At 45.3% G+C, this 21,510-nt stretch overlaps 1 protein-coding gene across 34 annotated transcripts in view; it reads left to right on the top strand.

Annotated features, from left to right (window-relative positions):
• Positions 1-21,510, top strand: part of CAP (Cbl-associated protein) — a 40,628-nt gene that overhangs the window by 7,532 nt on the left and 11,586 nt on the right. For 3 of the 34 annotated variants that reach the window (XM_036813127.3, XM_036813125.3, XM_036813124.3), the window contains exons 1-11: positions 2,928-8,953; positions 11,785-11,997; positions 18,951-19,090; positions 19,179-19,251; positions 19,461-19,493; positions 19,899-20,052; positions 20,117-20,237; positions 20,542-20,574; positions 20,764-20,832; positions 21,002-21,054; positions 21,116-21,294. In XM_036813127.3, coding sequence (XP_036669022.3) covers positions 3,547-8,953; positions 11,785-11,997; positions 18,951-19,090; positions 19,179-19,251; positions 19,461-19,493; positions 19,899-20,052; positions 20,117-20,237; positions 20,542-20,574; positions 20,764-20,832; positions 21,002-21,054; positions 21,116-21,294 — 6,475 coding nt within the window. In that variant the 5' untranslated portion in view covers positions 2,928-3,546. Of the gene's footprint in view, positions 1-2,909; positions 9,263-9,602; positions 10,015-11,784; positions 11,998-12,574; positions 12,706-12,870; positions 12,931-17,395; positions 17,753-18,672; positions 18,772-18,950; positions 19,091-19,178; positions 19,252-19,460; positions 19,494-19,760; positions 19,804-19,898; positions 20,053-20,116; positions 20,238-20,541; positions 20,575-20,763; positions 20,833-21,001; positions 21,055-21,115; positions 21,295-21,510 lie in introns of those variants that run through there. The other 31 variants (XM_036813118.3, XM_017072980.4, XM_036813130.3 and 28 more) reach the window with 30 other exon arrangements.

The following is a 21,510-nucleotide window of genomic DNA, read 5'->3' as shown; positions in this document are numbered from 1 at the left end:
TGTGTGTGTTAACTTCGGCCAAGGAAAAGCGACTGGGAAAACCTGCGAAAACTGACGCAATAGGGCAGTGTTAGTGTGTTTGTTTATATCAACCTAATAGAACTACTGTTATTAGCGAAAAACATTGGCAATTACGCGCAAACTTTGGCACTTGGATGCGAGGCACTGAGATCATTATACGATTTTAGAATGTGTGGCGGAGATAACAGAATGAGGCCCACTGTGCGGCGGAGACAGTGGGGTCGTCGGCGGTTTCTTTGTAGCACTTGCAATTCAGTTGGCTCACGTTCGCGGCCTTTGATGCAACGCTTCTTCGCTTTTTCGCCGATGCCGACGATTTGCGATTAATTGGGAATTAAATTGTAAGAACGTGACGTCAGAGCGGGTTCGATGTTCTTGTGGGGCGATTCATAAATTAATGTACTAAGCAGATTGTTTGTGTTAATACTCTCTATGTGTGTGTGTTGTGTAAAAGGCAAACAAACAATAAGTAGGGAGAGAGAGGAAAACAGACATGTGCTCGGCTCGTTATGGGAGAACAAATCGCTCGGCGCTGCCCAAATAAATAAGCAAACAGCACCAAGACTCTCAAAAACCTATGCTAATTAGCAGCAATAACAACAAAGGCGAAGAGCCCAGTGTATCTGTATCTGTATCTGTATCTGTAGCCGAGAGTACGAATGTATCTCGAACCCATACCCATAAATACCCCAAACAACATAAGTGCAAAGCCAACAAATCGGCAGGCAGCCAAACACTCGGAATACCCTGAAAAAACACAAATGACAAATAGTGAATGCTGAGTGAATGGAGAGTGTGGCGAAAAGCATTGGAAAGAACTCAGTGAAAGGAAAATTTAGAGAGGAAAAACGTTTAAGTTCAATCAAATTACCCATTAAAATGTTATTATAAAACTCGAAGAAATAATCAAGTTAGGCTTTTAGAAAACTTTGAAAGCTATGATCTAATCATATGATATTATTATTATGCTTTCATATCTCAAAGATTGATATCATTGTAGTTCTAATAGAAAAACACATTAGTCTTTTTTGTCTTTTTATTAAAATCTCAGTAAAATATTTTTATTACAAAAAAAGATATAAAAAACTATTACATTTCTGACTCATACATAAATCTTAACCACGAAAAATGAATACTTCATTCATTCCAAAGAATCTCCCAAGCGAAAAGCAAATCTTAGATCTTCTGCCATGCCAGCTTTTTGAACTAAATCTTAATGAAAGACTTCTTTTGATGACCCCCTCTATGCTTTTTTAGCAATAAAAGTCCCATCTTTAATCAATTTCCAAGAAGCATACTTCACCTCACTGCATTAAGCCAACCAACCTCGATTCCATTGAAAGCAAACCATTTTCTTTATCAAAAAATGCAAAATTTATCAGCGATAGCCCAGAAAAGATAACTAAAATGTGCGATGTTCTACGGGCAAATAAAACGAGGCGGAGAAATCAATTTTGTTGAAATTACGGGGCAAGAAATACAGAAAAATAGAAGCCACTACAACGGTTCCTCATAGATATAGATAGCGGCTACTTGGGTGTACGTCAGTGATTCGGGCAACTTAACGAGGCCCAAAACGAAAGTCAAACGGAAACCCAAACCAATTGAGAATACATACATTAGTATTAAGTGTGGGTTCTGTCTGGGGGAAGTGATCGTTTTAGTGGTTCCTAATTGGGAACCCAGTGACTGTCACCCAGTGCAGAAATTGCATAATGCCCGGGCTCAAAAACCCCATCACATCACGTGTATGGATCGTCTGGCACCTGACAGACCCACTGAAATCACTTCAATTTAGTTTTTTTCTGGGATGAGGAAGTTGATGGAGAGGCCAGACAGAACAAGAGAAATTGAAAGCCATTAAGTACCTTTAAAAATAAAAGCGAAATACTACTAACCGCATGGCCCACTGGGATGATACATGCAAGTTCTATATATATACCCTATACGCGTGGATATATGCTCCTTCAATTATTCAAGAGTACAGAGCAGCAGGCAGAGACTTGTGACCACAGAAATCAAAGAAATTACGCACGAAAAATATCTTGAAAATGCCATAAGTTGTATATAGATACACAGCCGGCGCAGACTCATCAGATACACTTGCACACACACACATTGGTTAGAAGATATAGGCAAACTCGAACTGTGGCAAACTATTTCCGTATTGAGTTCTCTTCTTCAATGCCCTGCATTTGTTTTTTTTGGGCATATTGCAAGGCAGCTTTTGTCCAAATTAAACACTTCAAATATATAATATTTAACATTCCTAAATTGCCTAATGATAGTTTTTCTGATTTTAACTGACCTTTAAATAATGTATTTTCCCTTAATACCTGACATCTTTCATTCTTGAGCATTTATCAACTGAAATTCAAGAAACAAAAATGTCTTTGTGACATTTTCAAAAATTTATTTTCGAAAGCATATATGCTTTAGCTGAAATTCCACAAACAAATTATGTACGTGTTCCAAAAGAATATTCTAATATTTATGGATGCGTCAAATACATTTTCGAAACGTAGGATACGTTTCTCGTGATTTCAGTTTATGAGTTTGTTTGGCTTGTGGAAATTGCATTGACCTAGAAGTCATATTGTTGTTTTTTCGGTCTCTTGGGTATTTTTATGGGGTCTTTACAATACCCTGCATTCTGTTTTGGTTTTGCACATTTCTCCCAGAACACTCTTACACTCTCTATTTTTCCCATTCTCTCTATTTTTTCTGTTTTCTCTGTATGTATTTTGAAAATGAAAATGAGCATCGTTATGAATTTTCCCGATTTTCCTTTCTGTGTGTATATTTTTCAAATACTTGCCACTGTGCAACCCGAATGGGGCTGTGTGTGTGTGAAAGTGTGTGAGTGGGGAGCTGGCTCCCGGCTGAGATCGTGGAAAGCCCATGGGCCATTCCTTGTCCGTCGGTTGCCAGCGCCACGAGAAGCGGGAAACGCGATTCTAAAATCAAAAAAGATACATTTTTTAAAAATTCAAATCACCCCATATTCGCAGCCAAAGTTCTGTATTCAAAACGCAATTTAATTTGGCCAAAACAATTCGCGACAATCGGAGACAAAGGCGGCAAAAAATAAACCTCAAAACATAACGATTTCGGACGCGTGCCAGGCGGTGGGCGGCGTGCGGTGGGCGGGGCGGCAGCGACGCCAGCAGCGACAGCGACGTCGCTGTTTTATATGATTTTCCCCACGTAGTGCTCTTTTTTTATTTATTTCCTTTATTTTTTTTTTGTATTTTTGCCGGCTGTCGTCGTGAGCAGCAAAATGCCGCCGGTCGTCGGTTCTCCGTTCAGTTCTGGTTGAGTTTCTGGCGACGAGTGACACACACAGAGGGCACTAGAAATAAGCGACATCGACAATAAGCGAAAAAAACGAAACAAAACTTAGTTGTACTGTAGATTCTGGCTGATTAGGAAACACGAAACACGAAGCACTCGAACGCGCACACACATATCTCAATCCATATAGGAAACTGCATTTGTTCGGATCGAGCGAAAGTGCCTTAGACGATGCCCAATAACCGCAATCGTAATCGCAATCGCAGTCGCAACAAACGCAATCGAAACCAAAATCAAACTCAAAATCAAAACCCAAATACAAACAATCATCTAAAGGCAGAGGGGGCGGAGGATCGGAAGGAGGAGCAGCAGGAGGACTTACAAATCGAATCAGTAGTCACATCTTTATCCTCCTTAGATGATAATGGAAATTCTGGCAGCGTTTCAAATGGGCCAGCCGAAAACATCCAAAAGGTGACGAATACTCTTGAGAAAAGCGAGGAGGAAAAAAAAGAAGAATCATCCGAGAAACCAGCAACAGTCATCCAAAAAGAAGAAGATTTGGACGCAGAAATGGGTGCCAAAAACTCAAAACATCGCAAGGAAAAGGCGGATAAACAGGCGGCCAATGGAAAAGCCGAAGAGCAAGTGCGTCCACCACCCACCATTATAAGAAGGCCACCCGGCAGCCCCCGTCAAGCCAAGGTCATAGTTCATCGTGTGGTGAGGGAAGAGGACAAGGCAAATGGCAAAGCTGAATCACCGGAGCAACACAAGGTTGTGGAATCCAAAGAGCAACAATTGGAGGTAGTTAAACCCAAGAAGTCGGAAGAACTGGTGACTAAGGAACCCCTAACTCAACAGGAACTTCCTGAAACTAGTCAGTTATTAGAGGATGCACAGCAGCAACACGATGCAGTTGAAGAAAATCTACAATCTACTAATTTAGAAAACGATGATCAACAGGTCACCCAAAAGTCAGATGAAGTGGATTATGCAAAGGAACCTTTAAAACAGGAGCCCAAAGAACCCGAGCAATATGTGTTGCAACTTGAAAAAGCCATGGAATTTGTAGAAAATGCACACCAGCAACATGTTGCTGCGGTGCAAGGACATCAAAAGCCAGGAGACTTGGTAACAAACGCACAGCAACCAGAACAACTTGCAACACAAGATCAAAAAGAATCACAGCAGCAACATGTTGTTGTTGCACCTGTACTGGAGAAGGACCAGCAGCAACATGTTGAAATAGCTTCAAAATCCCTAGAGAAAATCCCGGAAAAGCAAATCTACCAAGCTCAAAATCCTCTTTCCCAGCAATTGCCCAACCAACAGACCACCTCCAAAGTGATTATCCACCAGATACACGTAGAAACCAACGATAAAGACCGCGAAAGAAAGGCTAAGCCCACCTTTGAGGAGATCAGCAGTACTTCCGGCGCTCTGGCCGGAACCCTATCGCCACCACCCCGCTATTTGGTGGAGTCACCCAAGAATGTATCCAGTGGTGGTCAGTTTTCCCGCTTCTCCCGCGATGTGCAAATCCAGGAGCTGGAACTGACCAGTGATTGCAGCTCTGGGGAGTTCAACTCACTGCAATCGCCGCTCGTCTGCGAAGCGGACTCGGAATCAGAGGGATCTGCAGTCTTGGGAGCTGAGCGATCTCCGTCTGATCCGCAGGTGCCGTCCACTAGTCGCGTGGAGCAGCAGGAGCAGCTGCGTCAGAAGCGTGCCCAGAAACGGAACGCTCTGGAGTCGCACTTCCTGCCGCAGCTGCTCAATCCGCGCTATCTGGACAGCATCCTGGAGGAGAACGGCGAGGCGACCAGTTTCCGCAACTCCACGGCCTCCGCCTCCTCTGGTGGCAGTGGCGATCAGGCGGGGAATCGCACGCCCAAGCTGAACGAGACCTTTCCCAGGAGTCAGTTGGACTTTAGTCGGCGGCACAAGCGACGGGAGGAGGCACCCACGCCTCTGAAGTTGGAAACGAAGCTATTGGAGGAGTCAGCTGATCTGGAGAGCTGCACCCGTCTGCAGAGCGCCCTGTCGCCGCAATCCGAGGATGCGGAACTGGTGTACCTCAGCTCCTCGGCCTCCAGTAGTGTCTCCGACCTCATGGAACTGGAACTGGAGCAGGCGGCCGCCCTGGCGGAGCGGGCACTGGTGGATTTGGATACGGATGCCAGTCGGTTGATTCATCGGCCGGATGATGAGATGAGCAGCACCAGCACCACGACGGCGGAGAGAAGTGAGACGGAAGCGGGAACGGAAACGGAGACGGAGAGAGAGGGTGAGGATGGGGTAGAGGCCGAGGAGAGTCGCGAGAGCACACCTGTTAACCCGACAATTGCTAGTTCGCTTTCTTCGCTGCTGAGCGCCGCTACGCCGACGCCGACGCCGACAGCGACGCCCACGATCGACGAACGCGAGCAATTAGCAAAAGATACAAATGTATCTGGCGGATCGGCGGTTAGTTTCGGGACAGCATCGCCGCTAGCGGCCACGCGCGAGGAGTTCGTTCGCAACATGGACAAAGTGCGCGAGTTGATCGAGATGACGCGCCGCGAGGAGGAGCAAGGTGAAACGCCGCGTTCGCCGTCGCCTCAGCCACCGCCCGTTCCCCCACCCCCCGCCACAATACCGCCTTACAGTCCCCAATCCGAGTTGTCCTCGTTCCACCTGACCCCCCAGCAGCTGAAGCGGCAGGAGTCAAATGACTCCCACTGCTCCGACAGCACCACGCACAGCCAATGCACGGCCATCCACATGGCCAGTCCACCACCCACAACCACCCAGCCACCCACACCGCCACTCAGACAAAAGCCTGCACCACCACCAACACCATCACCCGCTCCACCCGCTCCACCCGCTGCACCCACCCCCCAATCAGAGCCAGAGCTTTCAGTTGCAGATTCGGATACGGATACGGATGCCATCAAGAAGCTGCGCCTCCTGTGCACCGAGCAGCTGGCCTCCATGCCCTATGGCGAACAGGTGCTCGAGGAGTTAGCCAGCGTGGCCCAGAACATAGCAGATCAATCGCCAGTCAGTCAGGGCAAGATGCCCTATCCCCTGCCCCAGTTGCCACACATCAAGGAGTTGCAGTTGAACGCCAGCGAGGGCAAGTCCTCCTCCTCCGCCTGGCTGGGACTGCCCACTCAGTCGGATCCCCAGCTCCTCGTTTGCCTCTCACCTGGTCAGCGCGAACTCCTGGATGCCCAGACCCAGCCGGATGACCTGCTCGATGCCCATCAAAAGTTCGTGGAACGTCGTGGCTACCATGAGCTGTCCAAGGCCCAGGTTCTCGAGCAGGATCAGCAGCAGCGGGAGCAGGAGCAGCAGCAGAGCGAGATGCTCAGGACGGCGGCAATGATGCGCGAGTTGCGCAAGAGCCTCTCGCCGCCGGCGCCCCCCCTCCCCCCACCGCCTGTGCCGCTGAAGAGCGCCGAAACGGCGGCCAAGGCGACCGCTCATGAAAACGCCAAGAGAGATGACGCAAGCGAGCAAAAGCAGAAGATCGAATCGTCATCGCTTGAAAATAAACCAAGGCGAGCAGCTGATCTTGATGGCCAGCAGCAGTCGGCAGAGCACCGCCAGAGCAGCAGTACCATCAATCCAGAGACCATGTCCAAGTTTCCCACGCTGGACAGCATGGAGAGCGAGCTGGCCAAGATGTTCCCCCAGCACAAGAGCGATATATTCGAGGAGCAGCGCAAGCGTTTCTCCAATATTGAGTTCCCCAGCCATCAAAATCCAGTCACTCAAACCAAACGCTACTCCAACATCGAGACGAGTAGCTATGAGTCCAAGAAGCGCCTGGAGAATGGTCAGGTAATCTACGATGTAAGCACCTCCAGCCATGAGAAGCAGGAGCAGGGTGATCCGCCCAAGGAACAGCCCGTGCCGCCTATCCCCCCGCCGCCCATGATGTCAGCAACGAAATTAAACGGTAACACTTTCATTGATGGAGACGTGGCGCTTAAAAATAGCCAGCCATCGAAAGAGAACCAAAGCGGCAACGGTACGTATGAGGAATTTCGGCAGCGTGCCAAGGCCGCCGCAGATGCTTTTGGAGATCCGAAGGAGAGGGAGGGGAATCAGAATGGCCTGGACCAAGACCGCGTGTTTAAGGATTTCGATAGGCTTTCGCAGCAGATGCACGCCGAACTGCAGACCACCAGGGAGAAGCGGGAGAAGTCCGCCTCCCTGTACGATCTGAGTGGCCTCACCCGAACGGGTCAGCATCCCAAGCTGGAGGAACTGCAGCAGAGGCGGCATGCCCACATGCAGGAGCTGGAGAAGGAGATAGAACGCTCTGCCAGATCCCGACAGGAGCGCATGTCCTCGGTGCCGCGGCAGATGGAGGCCACCCCGCCGCATACCCGCGAGATTCCCATCGAACTGGAGCCCCGATCCCGACGAGCCGAGTCCCTGTGCAACCTGAACGAGGCACCACCACCACGTCCGCACACCACAGTGGGTCACTACAATCATCCAACGGCTGTGCAGGACGACTGGTCGCGGTATGCCAACGATTTGGGTTACTCGGAGAATATAGCTCGACCTTTTGCCCGGGAGGTGGAGATCTGCTATCAGCGACAGAATCAGAGGACACCACACCAGGGCATCCGGGCTCCGCGGCTCTCGGCCAGCACCAATGACCTGAGCAGCTCCAGCCACTACAGCTATGATACCTTCAATGCGTATGGCGGCAGGAGGACCCATGCTCCCATGTTGAACCAGGCGCAACAGCAGCAGCGTCCCCACTACGGCAGTTGTTACTCCATGATCGAGCGGGATCCCAATCCCAGGTACATCAGCACCACCTCGAGGAGGGGCGTGAGTCCAGCACCAGCTGCTCCACTGCAACAGGCTGCACCCGCACCACAGGTGCCACCACCCGCCTACGATCGCCAGCAGAGGAGATCCTCGCTGCCCAGGGAGCTGCACGAGCAGCAGCTGAAGTACATCCTGTCCAAGGAGGAGGAGCTGAAGTTCGAGGTGGAGCGACTGCAGCAGGAACGCCGTCGGCTGATGGAGGAGATGCAGCGGGCTCCGGTGTTGCCTGCTCCCCAGAGGCGGGAAAGCTACAGACCCACCGCCAAGTTGCCCACCCTGAGCGAGGATGAGGTATTCCGGCAGCAAATGGCCGAGGAGTGGATGAACAAGGTGGCCGAGCGGGAGGAGAGGCGTCAGCACAAGATCATACGCATATCAAAGATCGAGGATGAGCAGGATCACTCCACGGTGGACAGGGCGACCATTAGCGATGAGTTCCTGGACAGGGTGAAGGAGCGTCGCCACAAGTTGGCCATGCCGGCGGACAGCGATTGGGAGAGTGGAGCGGAGTCGCAGCCCCAGCCAGCTGGGCAATCCCAACCGGAATCGGATGTGGAGGCGCCACCCGTTCGCATACTCGAGGGCCAGGCAGAGGCCAATCTCCGCCAGCTGCCGCGTCACCTGAGGGAGTTCGCCAAGTTCTCCACCAGCGAGCAGCTGCCGGATGGCGGCCAAATGGAGCGGCACGAGGAGCAGGAACGCCGGGAGGAGGGCAACGACAATTCGCACAGCAGTGCCACCAAGAAGACCAGCATCGTGAAGACGTACAAGGTGTCCCGACTGCCGCCTTCCGTCCAGGGTGAGTTTCCCGGCCAGTTTTCCGGGGGAAAGCGCGGTCGTCCTTATCGCGTACGCTCGCAAACGACGCGGCTCGTGAGTCATAACATCCCCCTGGAACTAACCAGTAACCACAGCTCATCGCCTGACTCCAATCCCAGTTCCCCTACCGGTTGTGGTTCCACCTCCCCTCCATTCTCTATCCCATCCCAAGTACAGTCCCCTGCACCAGCCATTGAACCTCCGAATCCCTCATCCAGCACCGCCGGCGGCATCTTGGGCACCGCTTTGTTGCTGGGTCTTTCCCTGCTGACCGCCTGGAACAAGTTCAGTTAGTAATCCCTCATTTCTCACACACACTTCCTCAGATGATCCCACATTTTATTATATTTTCACGGTAAATTTTTCCAACTTGATCTTAAAAGGTATCAATATAATGTTTTTTCCGAAATATTATGTTTTCTTAGAGCACCATACCAAATTTCCATCTGTTAATATCAAGTTGAAAGTAATTCTCTATCTGGTTTATGGCCATCTCGCTCACACACACTCACCTGCATATACCGTAGATATTTGGTGTTGTCCTATCTCTCTCTTTTGTACATCTCTCTATCTCTCTCTATCTTCTGATTGTTCATTGTGCGCGAATTCCTCCTACTTCCTTCACACAGACGAGGCCACAGAAACCAGGAACACCACAAACCACCAGATAAATCGCTCCAGCGATCCCCAGCCGGGAAAATTTGGTGCTAACCTGAACGAGTTTTTCGCCAGCTCGCCCTTCCGATCGAAAATCTTCGAAGAGTTCGACAAGTACTGGCGAAACTTCGAGCACTCCGCCTCGAACACTTTCTAGGGTCATCCTGAACCACAAACCGAAAGCTTTGACCCCTGACCCCTGAACCCTACTACCCACCTTTCCCCCCTGCAGTTGCATGCAGCATCCCCCCACTCAGCTCATGTTGAATAATAAACTTTATAAAAGATTTGTCCAAATTGCGTTTGTGAAACTTTGTTAAATGTTCAAAACATTGAAAGAAATAATCTTAATATAATAGCAATAAAACGAAGCCGAAAATTATATTTAGTGTTGTTTGTTTAATGTTTAATAAACGAAATTATATATTTGATTAACCAAAACTTGTTTACTTGATTCGAGTATTCTCGTTGCATTCATCCAATATTTGTATATATATTCCGCATGTGTTTCCTTCTAGTTGTGTGATGTGTCCCGAAAGAGAGAGACGATGTGCTTGAAAAACAAAACTAATCCATATATTCGTGTGTAGTGTACAGAGATTTGCAGACGGTGCGGTTGGGAAATATTCAGACAGGCGTAAACAAAATGTTTGGGCGATATACGCAAGATCTATAAACGATCGACTCATCATTTTGGGGAAATGTTTTGTATACAACAATTACGCTTTAAGAGAGAATACCCAATTAAATGGGTACCTTAAGTTTTGTAAAGTACTTCGACTATTAAAACTTGGAAACCATATTCAGTTCTGTTTTCAAAGTGTTCCCCTACTGTCTGATATTTCCCCAACTCACCCTGCTTATCTGTCTAATCTTAAGCTTAGGTTAAGATACTATATCATTTGGCTTGTAATCCGCTGGCTTTCGCTTAAGGCTCTGTGCTCAAATGCCCGAGGGCTAAAATCGGCTTAACCCATCCGCGGCATCGCAAAATCACCCTTTCTACCCTATTTCCCCCCCCGACTTATCTGAATCTTCCCCCTTAAGAATTGCAATCAAGCTCAAGAAACGAGCACGAAGGAAAAGACAAGCGAAATTGCGATTAAGCGGAAATTTTAAATTAATTCCATTCAATTGCATGGACACAAAGTGCAGTCCGACAGACGATCCGTTTGTTTAAAAAGAGAATTACGGAATCGGGGGCAATTGAGCTAGAGCGTCTACACAGAGAAAAATTGGACTATATTTTTTCAAAATTATATTTTGAACAATTGTGAATGTGGGCAGTACATTACAGTCTCGAAAATTCATTTTCTAAATAATAAACCGACTTTTAAAATTAATAAATACTCAATGGTTCAGAAATATCGGTTTTATTTAAATGAACATTTTTCTTCAGTAAAACTTATTTCCAAAGACTTTAGTCCTCTATATATGTAGTGCACTATATTTAAGAAGAGTTTTTTGAAAAACTTTTTTAAATGCAAATTTTTTTCCAGAAAAACTTCTTTTCAAAGACTTAAGTGCTCTATATATGTAGTGCACTATATTTAAAAAAAGGTTTTTTGAAAAACTTTTTTTAACTTCTCAATAAAGTAATACAAAAGTACTGAACATCATGCATTTCCTTCTATGAGTCATAAATATTCATTGTTTTAATATCCTATTTCCAGTAATACTTGATTGTTTAAACATTTTTAAAATAGATTCATAATTAATTGAATTACGGTATTACTCAAAAATTGTTTAGCTAGTTCTAGTCCTAGGAAAGGGGTAAAACTGAAATTTAAATAGTTATTTCGACGTCTACTTATGATGAATCTTAAATTTAGTTTTTATTTTGAGTACCATTATATCTTTAAAAAAAGCTCCCTTAAAAAGACATTCTTAGTGTTAGATCTTAAACCTTTCAAAATTTCTACTTAATGATGAATGATGAAATGAACGAAGTCGAATAATTGTGGTTTGACTGCCCATGAGTAAATAACAGCAATATTAGCTAGAAAAGGGGGTTTACAAAATGGTATGCCCAACACAGGCTAACCCCTTTTTTCTCTGTGTACGAGCGAATGTGCATGCTGAAATTGGAACAGGGACGGGGCGACGAACGGACTCCGCTGGCTGGCGAAGATCTAACCGAATGCTATCGTTCAGACAGAGCCACCGCATCCGAGGAGGCGGACCCAAAGGCGGGAATGGCGGGAATGGGTGTCCGGCTGCGACCACGCCCACCCAAGCAGACGCGCTTCCTCCTCAACGCCCAGCAGCTGCAGCAGCAGAGGCAGCGGCGCAGCTGGTCGGAGAGCGATCTTCTCAAGGAGATCGACAGCGAGCTGCAGCTGGCCAAGGGCTTCCTCTACGCGAATGGTGTGTCAAGAGCCCCCAGAATCCCTAACCCCTTCCCAGCCCCGCCCCTGCTGTCTAATTGTCTAACCCCTTCTCGATATGTACATATCTGTAATTATGTTAAGTTTATTTTTAGCCAAAATTCAGTTTATACATGGGCAATTTCACCTAACTGCCTGAAAGTAGGCAACGAAATTCGCCCTTTTTTTTGGTTTCAGCACATTGCGTATACGACATGAAGGCTTCTCCTTGGTCACTTGCCACACATCTTTACATATGTATCTTTATCTCTGCCCTGTGTCCATAATTTATGACCCACTTGAGTCGAAGATCTCTCGTTTTCACTCGCTCTTTTATTTTTTTTCGGGGGGGCCTTCTCTCCTTTCTCTGTTTACGAAAGCATAAAAAAAATCTGTTGTTTATACTGGGGCGAAACGGAAAAAAAGCACGAATCTTTCATCTGAGTACGAGAACGTTCAACAAATTTGTTGTCTTGCGCTCGCACACAAATTGAGATTTTTTCGGCGATCCGAAAGTCCAAGCAACCTGCCCGAAAATCGAAAATTCAACCGTTTCGTAGTCGTCGTCGTGTTAAAGTCGTGTGAGCAACGCGAAGACGGGTCAGAAAATAGAAAATAGGAAAAATATAGAAAAGTCCGAAGTCGGAAATCAGAAAACGAGAAAAAAGAAGTCGCTTCTATATTTCCAAGGCAGCAGAAATGGGGCAGGGTTAGTTGAGTGTTTTGTAAACGAATTTGTTTTGTGCTCGTTGCCACTACCTCGGTGGAAAAGTATCGAAAAGATACAAAAGTTGCACGAACTGCAGCCGAAGTGAAGTGTTATTCCCGACTTTAAATCGCCTTTTTGGCCACATTTGCAATTTGATTTTTGCAGAGCACACACAAGGCACGATGTTTGCACCCAAATTCAAGGCGCGCGCGCCACCAGGCTCAGGTAAATCTCGTATCTGACGGATGCGTTTCGCATCCCGCGGATGTGCAGCCACCAAAAGTGTGACAAATGGCCAACATGACGTTTTCAGTGGGCCGTCTTTGATGATCCGCTGGCAGGCGAGTTGAGTGGCTCTTTCGACGCGATTTCCCAGTCAACTTTCCACCTTTCGACTTATTCATATCCAAATTTATTGCTCGTATTTATAGATTATTTTTTGTGTTAGCTCTTTCATTTCATCTATGATTTTTTTTTTCTGAACTTGATTCAGCCTTTGGCAGTTGCGATTGTTTATTTCAAATATTTCACATTAGTTCATGTTAATTGTGCACACAACGAAAATTTCCACATGATTTAGGCAAACGCTTTTTGGAAAATCCAAAAACTGGAAACGAGGTGCGCCATTGCTAAATATACGAAATGACGTAAAATCGGAGGGATCTCGAGAGAATGTGGAACATTTATTACAATATTTGCAATGTTCCCAATTGTTGTTCGCTATTTCGTGTTGGTCGCCCACGCGGCTGCCGCCTTTTACAGTCTCCAATAAAAATAAAAATGCCTGCTAAATAAGATCAACACCGAGAGCAGAGTACTCGGCCATGTCGCCATGGCGACCCATTTGATGTTGTTTCTAACAATTTCGGCCAAGTCCGTTGAAACCATTCCATTTTCCATTCAGCGGAAACCAACGTGGGCCATAAAACCCCTTTGTGGATTTACGGGGGCGCATGGAAATCCATCAAAACTTTCTTTCCCAGATTGGCGTCATCTGATGGCATTATCTATGCTTTGGCAATTTCGATCTCCTACACATTTATTTAAAGCATTAATTTGTATGTTGTTATTTTTAACATTTTCCCCTTTCGTATTTTTTTCGGCTCGTACAATATTCTGTTTTTTTTTTGCCCATGCCAAAGAATGGAAAATATAAATTTGAAGACTTTTAGTGAGTGAAAATAATTTATAGATCGGTATAAATTCAGTTGAACTTGAACGAAACGATTCCTTTGCCTTTGCTGCTGGTCGAGAAATAGCGATTTAATTCTGTTTGATGACGTTGCCTTCTGGGATTATCAATCTGTTGAAAGATGAACTTAATAATGTAGATTGGAAAAGAATTCATGAGTCAATAGGTGGGAAGATAAATAAATACAAAGATTTTTGCGAAAGTGGCTGAAATGAGATTATAATTTGTGTGTATGTTATTGTAAATATAGTTAAAAGGGATAATTTTATGATTTGATTTGTATTTGTATTACAAAAGATGATCATTAATCCCCCTTCTTATCGAATGGCCCATTATGCGGCTTCCAACTAGAGCTTTTCCAATCAGTTCCGGCTGAACCGCAAATATGCACTCCATAAATAATCCCAAATGGGGGAGTTCCCGCCTTTTCCACAAGCCACACGCAGACGCACTCCCCCTGAATTCCACATAAATCAACTCAGGAAATGCTCTTAATTTGCCAGAGCCAGTCGCACCCATTTCCATTCTCATTTCCATTCCCATTTTCCATTTCCAATTGACAGGTCGCACTCTGACTCGGAACTCCCGATCCCAACTCCCGTTTTCCAATCTGTGACAGGTTGCACACAGATCCCCCAGCCACTCCCCCCGAACTATTTTCTCCATCACCTTTTGTGTGATTTTACAAGGCCGCAGCGAGCATATGGGTTCCGCTATTGGAAAAACATTTTACAAACTATCCAGAGTTAAAATTAAATGGTTCCCTCATGGCAGGTGCACTGGGAGAAAAGTTTTTGTCTTTACTTAGGAGATTTTTATGTTTCTGTGGGCTTTATAATAGTAACTTCTCGACTATTTTTTTAAATACAATTTTATTATAAGGTGTGAATTTACAAAGATTTTATTTATAGCAATATCTCCTTATTTAAAATAGTAACTTCTTGACTAGTTTTTTTAAAAAAGATTTTATTATAAAGTTCTTTGGTGAGAATTTACAAAGATATTATTCTAAATGTCAATCTCAAAATATTTAAATATCCGAAACACTTTTACTTCTAGTTAGATACATTTCTTATAAATGGCCAACCCTTATTCATTAAAACCATATCATATTTAATTGGATCTTGGAGTTTCACAGTTCTTTAAATTCTTACTACTAAAATTCTCTTTTCCAGAAGATTTTCCCTCAGTGGAGTCCCCATTTCTGTTGTTTTTCCAATGTTTTTCTTGTTCGCAAATCGATAAATTTGAAATGAATTGCCTCGAACAACGAAAGCCAGCGAAATGCGGCTTCTGCTCGACTGCGGGCGCTCCTTGGCGGGTGTGTCGCGCTCTCAAGTGCCACTATTAACATTTTTCCAAGCGAATTTTCGAATTTTCCGTCTGATTTGTTCTAAAGCAGCAAAGCAAGGCAGCAGTAGCGTCAGTGGCCACCGGAAGTGCCAAGCCAAGTCAAGCCAAACCAATCGAGTTGGCATTGTTTTGGCTTTGCTTTTTGTCTGGCTTTGCCGAAGAGTTGTTTTTTATGGGGTTTGTTAGTTTGTTAGTCTTTTGTAGCTGCTTCACTGTACTCCGCCGCACACACTTCCGTTCCATTTCGCATTGCACGCATAATTGGCGTTCTCCCCCCGAGGTTTCCCTGTCCCCTGTCTCCTTTCTCCGGTTGATCGAGCACCGAGCAGCGAGAATCGTAATTGATCTGCTATTTGGGTATTGGGCGGAGGGGCCACCGTAGCCAAAACTGGGTGTGTTTGGCTTTTGTTTTCCCCTGCCCACAGCCCATAGGCATTCCCAGTCCCATTCGGAATCTCTGAATTTGAATCCGATTCCGAATCCGAATCCATCCCCATTCCCGGGCTTTTTAGCTCTGCTCGACGCTGGCGAGTCACGCAAAATTCAGTTCGCCTCGAGCCGTGCGCGGAGTCAGCAACTCAATCAGCAAATCGCTCTCGAAATCGTTGGTCTATCCCTTAACCGTAATCGTATCGGTGCATCTCCTTAGGTAAATCCCTCAGATATATCTAAACAGATCCAAGTGACTCAGAGGATCGCGGTGTGTGCAAGTTTGATTGACATTTGCAAGGAGAAATTTCTTTTTGATTCGATTGTATAATTCAATTAAGTGGTGATTGAATAAAGACGTCAGCGCGCCCACATAAGAATCATCAGCACCACCTTCACCACCGCCCCCTAACAGTTTCCACCCCTCTATCACCACCCCCGTGAAACCCAAGAAATCCGCTAACGAATCTAGAGGCTCCTCGGCCAAATACGTGTCAATGTCTCGAAGGCAATGCGCCTAGGGCATCTCTATCTCTATCTGTATCTGTATTTGTATCTGTATCTGTATCTGAATCGGCCAATGTATCTGTGATCTCGGGGTGTTTGTTTGTGGTTTTTGTTTTTTTACAGGTGGCAAATAAATCTGTAGAATGAAAGATTTTGGCTAGACCCAATGCAAAGCTGCACAGACATCGCGGGGGTCAGTCGACAAGTAATAGGATTATGCTCGCAGAAGAAAGTCACAATTGAAGGCAATTTATTGTCATTATAAAGAAGATTAGCAAACGTTTTTCTACGATTTAAATTGGTTAACCACTGATCAGAATGGAAGATTAGCTTCGAATTTTATGAGCCATTAAGAGCTGCAAAAATTGAATTAATATTCTACTCGTACTATTAATGGTTGGAGAACTGCGAGGTAATCTATTTATGAAGTCTTCGATTTCTTAAGGGACTTGTTAATGATTTTTCAAATTAGTTTTTGAGCCTTTTAAATTAATTCTTAGTTACTTTTTAAAAAAGATCCCATTGCATTAAGAAAAGATTTGAGTTAATAAAACCTTTTCCTGAAATATTTTTTGTGAGATAAAGATATAACTATCAATGTAAGTTAAGAACTGGAATACTATCTTATTTTTTTGGTACCAAGATAAGAGGTTTTCATTATTTTCTATTTCTCGTTTAACACAAAAATGGTAATTTACCATTTAGGAACCCTAGTATCTCACCTCGCCCAGTTCTTTAACGGTTCGGGAATATAAAATTATACCATTTCTCTGAATGTGTGTGCTTTTTGTGAATGCTAAACATGCGCCAAATGCGATGACTCATCCCATCCGTGTGAGAGGAGCGTCAGTGAGCGCCGCTGTGTGAGTGGGCCTATGTGTGTTGGCCAAATTTTGAATGGCTGCCAAATGGCGGCTTCCTCGGTCGCCGTCGTATTAATTATGGCTGTTCCACGTCGCTGTGTTTGTTTGTCAATTTGTCTTCGCTCGGTTTGTTGACTGCCCAAGAAGCTATTTTCGAGGAGATCTGCGGTTTGAGCATGGCCAGCGAGCATAAATTTGTTGACAAGTGTAAATGTCGGGGCGGGAAACTCAATCTCTGAACTCGCCGGCGCCCCTGAAAATGTCATCAGCCACCATGAAATATCCCAAGAAAGCCCATAGCCCAACGCCCACACTCGCTCACCCTCTGAATACGAACTTTCGACAGGCGTGTGGACACCTTACGGTTCCGCTGGTGATCTAAATCAATCGGGCGCCACCTCGGCCACGCCCCCGCCCCCGCCGCCGCCCTCGCTGCCCGTTTGGACGCCCCAGCCCTCGCCGGTGCTCAGCGGACGCAAGGAGTTCCGCCCGGTCCGCTTCGAGTCGCCCACTCTGCCACGTCGCTACACGGCCCCACAACAGAAGACGACGACCACGATCCCGCCGTGGACACCTGCGGAGAACGGAGGGGCACCAGCATCCCTCAACTCCGTGAATTCCAGCTCGGACTACGCCGAAACCGACTGCTCCGGACACTTTGCTCCCGTGGCGCCCAGTGCCAGTGTCTCCGACAAGATCAGAAGTATTATATCCAGAAAAAGCTGTCCTTGCCTTTTAGTATTTCGCCGGGTTCCTCTATCTCTGGTCTAACACTCAAATACATTAAGTTTAAGGAACTTTTAGTGGCCTTTATGCCTATTTTCTAGACCGCAGGTTAAACTAAAAATTAAACAAAACGTAAGGAATGTTTAGGAGCTACCATTACTTTATCATGCGGATGATTAGATGTACATACGTACAATATTGACCATTAAATAATACTTCTTATAAGGTTAATGTCTTGGCATTAAACTACTACTATATGAAGTCACTATACTTACTATGGTATTACCCATTAATAACAATTTGAAAGGCCACAGTTTTTAGTACCGACCAAAACGATCACATTTTATGGTTCACGTTGTATTATTTGTCATAATACGAAATATTGAGTGTTCTATTTTGGTATAACCAAATATCAATTACCGGCTGCTATTTTAATACACACTCTTATTATGGATACTTAATATGTACCCATAAATGACTTCATTGAGATAAGCATCAGTTAGGAAATATACCATAACATTCTAGTTAAAACAATACATTATATACATATCTTATTTATTAGGCTTACCCATAAAATAGAGAATGGAGTATTATGTTATATTATGGTTAGACCATAACTGCTAGGCAAATATTTTTTTTGGAGGAATATATTTATCTTCTTTGTTTTCCAAAAATCCATTTATAAACTTATTATTAATTAACAAGCTATGATTTTTTTTAAATGGTACGGAACTTTGCATATGATATAGTAATTATCTTTGAGTGTTGGGTATTACGAGGACGGGTTACCGGCTACATCCTTCTTGTCAATTCCCCCCTTTGGAACATACTTTTCCGTCCCCTATCTTTCTCTTTCGATTTCGCTAACGCCTAACTGTCGTTTATCGCCCCGAAAAGCATTCGAGCGCTCTTCTTCCAACTCGGAGTTGCAGAGGCCGTTTGTGCGGCGCCAGCTGTCCGACGGCAGTCGCCCGGCCTACAGGCCCAATGAAGTCAGTAAGTATAGCCGATGTGGGTAGGGCAAGTGACCAGGTGAAGCGAGCTCATGTCGACGCACAACACTGAATGTGGCCGTGATGTTTGTGTCCTTCGTTTAACCCTAACCGCCTAAACCAGTGCCCCGAGTCCCCCAGAGAACCCCAAATCACTAACCAAACTTCATCTGCGGTTTCCAGTCTACAAGGTCAAGCACGAGTATATGAGCGAACCGGAGACGGGCAGCGATCGTCCTCGGAAAATGGCACAGTTAGGGCGAAGGCAGTACGACGGCATCGGTCCGGTGACCAACGATGGAATGCCCATCATCCTCAGATCGGTAAAGGCAGCCCCAATAAACTGGGGCATATCGGGGGTTATGAGAAGATTTGATACGAGTATTGTTCCTTATCCCTATCCACATGCAGGAGGTCCAGGAGCCGCATCAGCATGAGTGGTACAAGCGTCTGTATCAGACGATTCACAAGCAGAAGAACGGCGGTAAATGTCTCTCACCTTCCCCTTGGTCTGAAGCATTACGAACTTCCCAAGAACACCCATTTCCATTCCCATCCCAACTCATTCCCAGTCCCCAAAAATGTCCATTTCCCAATCCCTCTAATGCTTCAGTCTGATCTGATCTCCAACTTATCGTTATGGTCTCTTCAAAAACTCTCGTTTCTCATTTCCCCATTCGCTTTCGCCTCAAGATGATTTCGTGATTCGCTACAAGTGTCCCAGAGGTGATTCTTTGATCTATAAACTATGCTATCCCCCAGTAGCCTCTCCCCTTTAGTTACCCGCATTTGCCTGTACATAAGTATAGATGGGTTCGAACCCTCTCTAACCTCTAAAAAATAGAGAGCTTTTATTTTTGATTTACATGCATGCTGTATTATTTGGTTTACCTACATATGATTTCTCTCATACTCCCGTGTCTAGAGCTCATTGAAAATTTGGAAGCTTGTACTAAATTTCAAGACTAACCTAATCTAAGGCCCAACTCACCCAACAACGCTAACATCATGTCCGCCAGTACACCACCAAGACAAAGTAATGATTGTTATGTAGTAGAGCTTGAGAAACCGCTTGATGCTAACCCGACTGCATATTTACACCAACTAATCGGTAATTCTACAATCCATCAGCCCGTCCTTCGTACAAGAGCAACGGCTACGTCTCAGAGCCAGAACCCAACTACGATTCCGACTACTCCACGGTGAGGTACCGCACCCAGAATCCGCATCGCATGCAGTCCGTCTCATCGGCTGTCAATGTGCGCAACCTTAATCAGGACGAAAAGTTAGTACTTACCTGGATTTATTTTTATAATACCATTACTTAGTTATCACCCCTTAATCCCCAGGTTGTATGGTACTATGCCAAATCCCATAAAGTCAGCACAGAACTCGTATAAAAATCAGCCAGGTCGCATCGAGAACTATACGACAGGTCATTCTTCTGTTTCCGAAAAGGAAAAGAAGGAGGTAAGTACTAGCAGTACTATCCTCATAAAAGTTTCATCAGTGTTACCAAAATGTTCATAATTTTGGTACAATTCACAACCATCAACGTTAAACCCATGAAACAATTTCACTGGCCTAACCCCCAGCACTGTTGAATATTAGCTTACTGCCCCTGCTTCCCATACAACACCATTATAATAGCATAGAAGACCCTACCGGGTCTTTAGTCATATAGCATTCACGTTTACATTCACCACCCATAATCAGCCATTCAGATCGCCTCGAATATTCTAACTCACAGCAATTATTCTATTCACAATTCTAGTGGTGGGACGAAGTGATGGACATCTTTAACGGGGTATGATCTCTACTATATAATCTAGATTTAGTTTTAGTTTATACCTATACCTTCCGATTGAGTTACTCGAGACCGTTTTCCGTTTTCTAACGTGAACTAATCCGTTCCGAACTATCTGCTTACTATTATATCCCTTCTTGCCTACCATTTACCGCCTGCCAAAATGCCTTATCCATATCGTTCGCAAAGTGGCTTAGGGAGCATACACGCATCCCTCGTATTATCATAGAGTTCGTCGATGATTTCGACGGCATCGGAGTAAGTTTCCCCGGACAGAACATCCATCGGTCTGTCAGAGATGATGAGAAAGCCAGGCAGGGATCATTGCAAAAGGCACAAGAAATACTAATAGAAGCCAATCGATCAATTGAAGTTTCCTATTATAGAAAATGCCGACTAACGTATTTTCTCTTTTCCTTTGATCTAGAATCTAGAACAATCGAAACTATCGCCCTTGTATACTGAAGGTAACTTGTCCAGGTAAGCAAAAACCAACTACAATTTTATACATCAGTGTACCATTAAGTTCTTGTCTCCCCAGAGCTTTGGCCAAGGAATCCGGCTATACTAGCGACTCAAACCTGGTCTTCCGAAAGAAGGAGGTACCCGTGAGCAGTCCCCTCAGTCCCGTTGAACAAAAGCAGGCCTACAAGAGTCTCCAGGCAGGCGGAGAACCTCCACTGCTCGGCTTCCGCAAACCAGCACCCGAGAAGCCCCGTGGTGAGTGGATAACCCTTTCTATTGTTGGGCTACTCTTCCCCGTAACTCTAGTCTAATATCTAACTTAGTCATAAGTCGCTGGGCTATTCTACTTACTAATTCTGCAAACGGTGTTGGTTCCAAGGTCTATCTTTCGTACACTCAAACTATGTAAGACTGTAAACTCTTTGCCACCTGTTGCCCTGGTTTTATACCTTCCACCCACTATCACTGCTC

Source organism: Drosophila suzukii, chromosome 2R (assembly GCF_043229965.1).
Source record: "Drosophila suzukii chromosome 2R, CBGP_Dsuzu_IsoJpt1.0, whole genome shotgun sequence".
NCBI lineage: Eukaryota > Metazoa > Arthropoda > Insecta > Diptera > Drosophilidae > Drosophila > Drosophila suzukii.
Note: the sequence above shows the minus strand (reverse complement) of the source record. Positions and strands in the feature narration are given on the sequence as shown.